Source organism: Peromyscus eremicus, chromosome 10 (assembly GCF_949786415.1).
Source record: "Peromyscus eremicus chromosome 10, PerEre_H2_v1, whole genome shotgun sequence".
In the NCBI taxonomy this organism is placed as follows: Eukaryota; Metazoa; Chordata; class Mammalia; order Rodentia; family Cricetidae; genus Peromyscus; species Peromyscus eremicus.
Window position 1 is genome coordinate 96,890,613 of NC_081426.1, and position 7,106 is coordinate 96,897,718.

General features: G+C 44.7%; 1 protein-coding gene across 6 annotated transcripts in view; it reads right to left on the minus strand.

The window, feature by feature from the left end:
- The window catches only part of Gak (cyclin G associated kinase), a 68,105-nt gene extending 61,110 nt beyond the window's left edge, over positions 1-6,995 (minus strand). For 3 of the 6 annotated variants that reach the window (XM_059274955.1, XM_059274956.1, XM_059274954.1), the window contains exons 1-4: positions 6,753-6,995; positions 2,662-2,723; positions 1,606-1,665; positions 696-810 (exon numbers count right to left, since the gene is read on the minus strand). In XM_059274955.1, the coding sequence (XP_059130938.1) occupies positions 696-810; positions 1,606-1,665; positions 2,662-2,723; positions 6,753-6,897 (382 nt within the window). In that variant the 5' untranslated portion in view covers positions 6,898-6,995. Of the gene's footprint in view, positions 1-695; positions 811-1,605; positions 1,666-2,661; positions 2,724-6,752 lie in introns of those variants that run through there. The other 3 variants (XM_059274957.1, XM_059274958.1, XM_059274959.1) reach the window with 3 other exon arrangements.
- Between the last annotated feature and the right edge of the window lie 111 nt (positions 6,996-7,106).

The window sequence follows — 7,106 nt, forward strand, 5'->3', positions numbered from 1 at the left end:
AGGATTACAGGAGTGCAATACCACATCCAGGAAGGGAGAGACTCAAGCATTACCCATAGTCACTCAATGCAACCATTCAGTCCCTAGAGATCTACCTGAGGTATGTCCGATCCTCTGGTCTGCCAGTGGATCAAAGAGTCTTCCTGATGCTTTCTTTGGTTTGACCTTGATAAGGCCACATGCCAACTAAGGGCCTCCTCCATTCCTCTTAAAACAAAGCATTATTTGCACTACCTAAGAACATGCCACTTATGCACCTCTGTTGACCTTTCCAGCTTACATATGATGACACTGAGGTTCCATTGCATGTCTGCTCATCCTGTTTCAGGAGAAAGACATGATGAGACCCTGCTCTTCAGAATCTATAGCCTAAGGTCAGGCATGGTAGCACACACCTTTAATCCCAGCTCTTGGGAGGCAGAAGTAGGTAGGTAGGTATCTGTGATTTCAAGTCTAGGCTGCTCTACGTAGCAACTTCCAGGCCAACCAGACCTACATAGTAAAACTGTCTCAAAATATACAAAGAACCAACAATCCACGAAGGACACACAAAAGCATATTCCAAACAACAAAAACACCAGTGGATAGTTGACTGGTTCTTTCAGCCAAGACTGATGTACTTTCAGAACATCGTGGGAGTATTGCTAAAACTATTCAAACATGTCAGAAAGCACTTAAACTTCAAGGCACTTTACCTTTACAGAGCTCTGTAAGCAGGAGGAACTCAGCCTGCCCAGTATCCGATTCCTCTTTTCCTATGGATGCTGCAGAGCAGAACTGGACAATATTGGGGTGGCCGGAAAGTTTTTTCTGCATGTCTTGTTAAAGAATAATATGAATAAGTATGTCCACAACTCTGTGTACTTAAAAATAAACATTCACAAGTGTTAAGAAACCAAAATCATGATACTCAAATTGCCTTATGCCTCAGCACATATGGGTACCTGAATAGAATGATGAGGGAGGAGCAAGTAAGGACAGTTAGAAGGTGAAAATTGTGGCAGGAAGCTAATGGAAATGCTAGATATGAGCAGGTCAGAGAGACAGGCAGAAGACCTCCAGGTTCCACAACAGGAAGGTGGTCAGAAGTGACTGTGTCCACTCAAAGTTCAGGCAGCCATTGGGCTATCAGATAGCATAGCCTAAAAAGAAAAGCAAGAAAATTCTATCTGCAGTAAAGACTATGCCTTATCATGTGGTAGAAAAGAATAGCAAGAAAGGTCCTGCCATGTACCATATGGACAGGGGGAGGAGTGCAAGCAGGGCGCACACTGAGGCCCACCGAGATGGTGGCATCCATACAGTTCTTGCCTAGGTCATCAGAGAAGCAAAGTGGGACTCTCCTTGTGATAACTGACCCATCTGTTTGGCATGGAGACCTCAAAGGCTGGAACAGCAATCCACTTCCCAACACCTAGGAAACTTCCACTTCAACAATGAGAATGAGTAACAGAGAAAAATCCTTTGCATGAGAAACATCTATAGGAAATCTGGTAAAAGCAAAAGGCTGATTTTTTAACTTATCACAGGAGCCTCCTAGTAACTGTGTCAAGCCTGATGGCAAGTTAGTGATGGCAATAACTCTCAGTCCCAGGAAAAGGATACCAAGAAGCAAACTTCCTGAATGATGGCTCTGTTCTTTTCCTCTTCATTGGATAATAATCTCTGTCAGGGAATAGTACACAAGAAGATTGAGGTCTGTTTACCTTCTGCTTAACAGATAAAACACTCTGGAGATTACAGGCAGTTTCTGGGGGACACTGAGACTCAGGAAGCATACCATTTACCTGCATTTGAACATGTGATCTCACAGAAGCTTAGAAGACTTGAATGACCTTTATATTCCAAAGACCCAAGAAAAAGTAAAAATAGGACAGAATAAAACAAGAAAAACAAAGATATAGAGTATACACCTAGAAAAAATAGGTATACAATGTGGACTGCCAAAACCAGCCCTGGTCCAAGGGTCCACTGGTTATGCCCCACCCTTGCCAGGAAAGGACCCCTCCTCTGCTTGCCTATCAAAGCAGAGCTGGGCCTACTGCTATGTCTAACGACAAAAAAAAAAAAATCAGAGCTGCCTAACTGGGCATCAAGATCTAGAGACCTTCCCACCACATTACTTTAATCCTATTTACAGACATGCTGTGAATGTATCTGATAAGTGGCTTCTGAACTCCTCAAATTCCTGGCCCTTATTTTTACATGTGGAGCAGAATGGATGAAATCCAGAGGGTCACTCCCACTCCTCCCTCCAAACCAGACCAGCTCTCCAGCTCTCCAGGTCGGATAAAAAGCTACCAAGAGCTGGGCGGTGGTGGCGCATGCCTTTAATCCCAGCACTCGGGAGGCAGAGGCAGGCGGATCTCTGTGAGTTCGAGGCCAGCCTGGCCTACAAAGTGAGTTCCAGGAAAGTGCACGCAAGTTACACAGAGAAACCCTGTCTCGAAACCAAAAAAAAAAAGAAGCTACCAAGAGCATTCTCAATGTAAGCTGGAGTTGTGGGCATAAGGGTAAGCCCCAAGAACATGGAGAAGACAAGGATTAACAGACTGAAACTGACTGATACACATAGAATAGCAGAGATGTATCCTTGAAAATAGCCGAAGATATCTTTACAATAAACTAAAATCTCATAAAATAACCGTCAATAGTTATTACCTTTAATGCATACTCTCTGCCACTTCCCAGATCTTGAGCTTCATAAACAAATGCGAACCCTCCTGAAAAAAAAAAATTGTCAGTCAGTGCTATGACTTAAACTTAGAAATACCTTTACAAACCAAATTTTGGCCATGGATAGTAATTGCTTCCTACAAAAGACTGCAGCCCAATTTCTATGTCATAGCCCTTTACACCTTCTGCTCAGAGACAGGGAGGGAAAGTGTAATTCAGATCAGCAAATAGAAAGAAACAGGAAATCTGCAAAACTGAAATCAAGTACCCTGAAAACAAATAAGTAAAACTGATGAATTCTATCTGGGTTAGCAAACATCAAAGAAGGCTAATGCAAACAGAAAAAAAATGTCAACACCCCGAGGAAGAAAGTAGATTATGTTGCCCTGACATTCAAAGAGAAAAAAACTGACCAATATCACTCATATAGATGGATCAAAGAACTCAGTAAGTTTGTGATGTTTTGGTTTTTTAAAACAGGGTCTTGCTATGTTGGCTCTGAATTTACATTCTCTCCCTCAGCCTCCCCAATGCTTCATTTAAACAGACAGTCCCATTATAAAATTTAAAACTGTCAGCAAACCAGGACTAGAAAGAAACTTCCTCAACTTATAAAAAGAATCCCTAAAGGACCAATAGCAGCAGTGTTAGTGGTAAAATGAGAACAGGAAGAAGGTCAAGGTGCATATTCACATCACTGATACTCAATACTATACGACACCTTTTGCTAACGCAATCAGACAAGAAAAAGAAAATCAAAGGCATCCAGATCACAAAAGAAGTAAAGATGTTTTTATTTGCAGATTAAAGTAATCTTCCAAGTAGCAAATCTGGTAAAATCTCAAAAAGGAAAGAACAAAGAGAGGAGGACGGAAGGGAAGAGAAGAAAACAGAAGAAAAAAGGCAGACTGGCAAGATGGCTCAGTAGATAAAGGAACTTCCCATCAAGTCTGACAACCCAAGCTCAGTTCCCAGAATCTGCAGTGTGGAAAGAGAGAAGTGATTGCTGCAAGTCATTTCTCTGACATCCCTCTGCCCTCCCCGCAAGAAAGAGAAGGGAGAAACAAATGAACTATAACTAATTTAGGAAGGCTATAGGATACAAAAACAGGATATAAAAATCAGAGGCTGGAGAGATGGCTCAGCAGTTAAAAGCACTCTTGCTCTTGCAGAGGACCCAAGCAGCCACATGGGTGGTCATAACCTTCCTTAATTCCAGTTCCTGGGGATTGGATGCCCTCTTCTGACCTCCTCAGGTACCATGGATGCACACAGTGCATACATACAGGCACAGTCATACACATAATATAAATTTTAAAAAAATCAGTGAAGACTTAGAACAAATTCCAAAATGAGTAGAAAGATATCTGGCTTTATGGTTCTGCCTAACAACCTATTTCATACTCCAGCATTAATAAAAACTATGACAACAAAGCATGGTGTCCCATAAACTCCTCTGTGAAAAAAATCTGATATAAACTGATAGGAGAAATTTGCCTACAACGAGAATATTTATTCATTTACTTAGATACATAGCAATATATTTGACTATAGAAATTTTTCTCAACCCCTCTTAGCATCTCATGATATCTTTCTGAACTTGAAGAATTGTGAACTTCATCTTTCTGAACTTGAAGAATTGTGAAGCTAAGAGTCTTCCTTATATTCTTATAAGACAGCTTGAATCCCAATGGCCCATGGTCTACAGTCGCTGTTCAGGAAACTCGTTTAAATAATCTATGTAAAATACTACAGATTTCTTACTGTCTCAATTCAGAAAAAAACTTAAAATACCACATTAAATCTAAAAGGAAGAAATCTATGGCTTATAATTGCATTGGTTATTTTTATTCCTGTCTGGGCCAGAGAGCAGACAGAATGAGCTGCTCTGTACAGACAGTAGCTGCCCACACTTCCTGGTTTTTCATCCTGGGTTCTATGTGGCCTGGGCAAGCTTCTTACTTCACACAAATCTCCCTCTCTTGCCAATCAGGACCACCTCCCACCAGAGACTGCCTCTTGCCCTCACCCCTGACCCTACAGCTATCTTCTGCTGGCCCTTTCTATAGAGGCAGCCCTCCCAGCTACCCTAGAATTCATATGGTTTATTCTACTGCCCCATCCCCAAGTTGCCTCTTCCTTCTAGTATCTGAACATAAGTCTTATTTTGCATTCCATATGAAAGGAAACCAGGTCTGCCTCTTCTCTTCCTCTCTCCCTTCTCAGTTTATAGACTGAATCCAGGGCCTCATACATGTTAAGCAAGAGCTATATCACTAAGCTATATACCCTGCCCTTTTCACTTTTTGAGACATCATCTTACAAACTTGCCCAGGTTGGTCTTGAATTCTACCTGTAGCTCAGGCAGACCTTGAAGTTGGAATTTTTCTGCCTCAGACTCCCAAGACTCTAGGATTATAGGCCTGTGACATCACTCCAGGGCTGAATTTCTTAAAAAATGAAGGTAATTGCCTGGTATCTTTCAGAATGAACAAACCGATCTGGTATCATCTTTGTCATTGCAACATCACATATCATACACACTGTTAGTGGAGGTACTAAATCCATCTCTGAAGGGAAAAGCGCCAGAGGTCTTCTCACCAAATCACATCCAAATCTGTTTATATCCACAGTGGAGAATATATGTGGCAAAGCTTCTGTCTGCCCTACCATAGTAAAGAACGTTGAACAAGTTCCCTGCCCTCATTAAGCACAAATGGCACGGACAACCTCAGCGGGATGATTCTCCAATTCTGAGAGCTACCTCAGACTTGGGTCAGGCCACTCTTCTCCCTGAACCAATTTGGCAGAACATAACTATGTTTAGCAGGCAAACGTCACAGCTACTGAGACCTGGCACACTCCATGGTAATAATGGGCACAGTGGCTGAAGGAATGGCTCAGAAGTGAAGAGTATTTGTTGCTCTTGTAAAGGAGAGGAGCAGCATTAGATTCCCAGCACCCACATGGAGGTGAACAACTGTTAACAATCCAGTTCTAGGAGATCCAAAGCCCTCTTCTGGCCTTAGCAGGCAACACATACAGATGATGCCCAGAAATACAGGCAGGCACCCATGCACATAAAAAGAGAGAGAGAGAGAGAGAGGAGAAATCATAGAAGACGGAACAGGGTTCCACAATACTGATTACAGATCCTGTGTGAGGAATAGAAAGGATGTTCAGGAAGCTACAAACTAGACTGACTTCAAGACACATGACTGTGGCATTGTCTATCAAGCAGGTTCTTAAAGGTTACATCTACTGGCTTTGCTTCCTGTAACTTATAAGAGGTCACATACAGAAATATTCCAGAAGTGAGGCAAACACTAAGGCTGTAAGAGAAAACGAGACTACAAGGCCCCACAGTCTGTCCTCTCCCTCACCAAGCTGGGGGAATTGCTTATGGACTGTAGAGTTCCTCAGAACTCAGGAGCACAAGCACTGCCATCCCAAGACAGTTCCCTTGGTGCAACAGCAACCCTGGATATGATATAAAGAATAATAGCTTATGACCCCAGAGTGAGTGTACTCACCACTTGACTCAACCTTTCAACCTTTTGAACTTTTTTATAAGCCCCAGGCACAGCATTCGCCCCAGATAGAGGTGGTCCCTCCAGTCCCAGGCCTCCTTTACTGGACAACCACCTGCTAGCATGACCCTTACACTAACTCTACCCTCCAGGAAGTGTTTAACCCAGACGCGGCCTACCTTCAGTAAACACCTCCGAAGGCCCTAACCTACAGGCCCCTGTGGTCACTCTGCCTAGCCAGGTCCCACTCCCACCTGACTCACACCCCAGCAGTGTCGCTCCACAGCGATGACCCGATCCACATTCTAGCAGTGACTATTCCCACTGACCCTGCCCACAGAGATGACTCTCCGCGGCCCTGAAATGACCCACACCGTAGTAATGATTCTCTGCGGCCCAGACTCAATTCATACCCTGGACACGATCCATCTAGCTGCTCCTGCCCAAAGCGGTGACCCTCATGCGCTCTGACTTGAACCACACCCCAGCAGCGACCCTCCCTGGCTGCTCCTGCCTCCCGCGGCCTGGCGACGCCTTACATCTCACCTTCTGCTAGGACCCGCCGCACCCGCAGACGCAGCTCGCCCAGTTCCACCGTCTGCCCCACGAAGTCACTCTGGTCACGGCTAGCAGCTCCGCCAAGAGAACCAGGGCCCGCCAGGAAATCCAGCGCAGACTGCAGCAGTGACATGACGACGGCCGCTCAGCGGCAGCGGGAGCCAGGCTCCGGCTCCGCACTGCCGGGTCAGCAGCTGCTGGAGAACAACCCGGCCATCTTCCGCCCGCGCCGTGACGTCAACCCGAGAGCAAGTTGCGTCGCGACGCCGCGGCCCCGCCCCAACGCAGCAAGCGGAAGGGCGCGTGTTTCCGCAGAGCCAGCAGGATGCGCAGGCGCAGAGG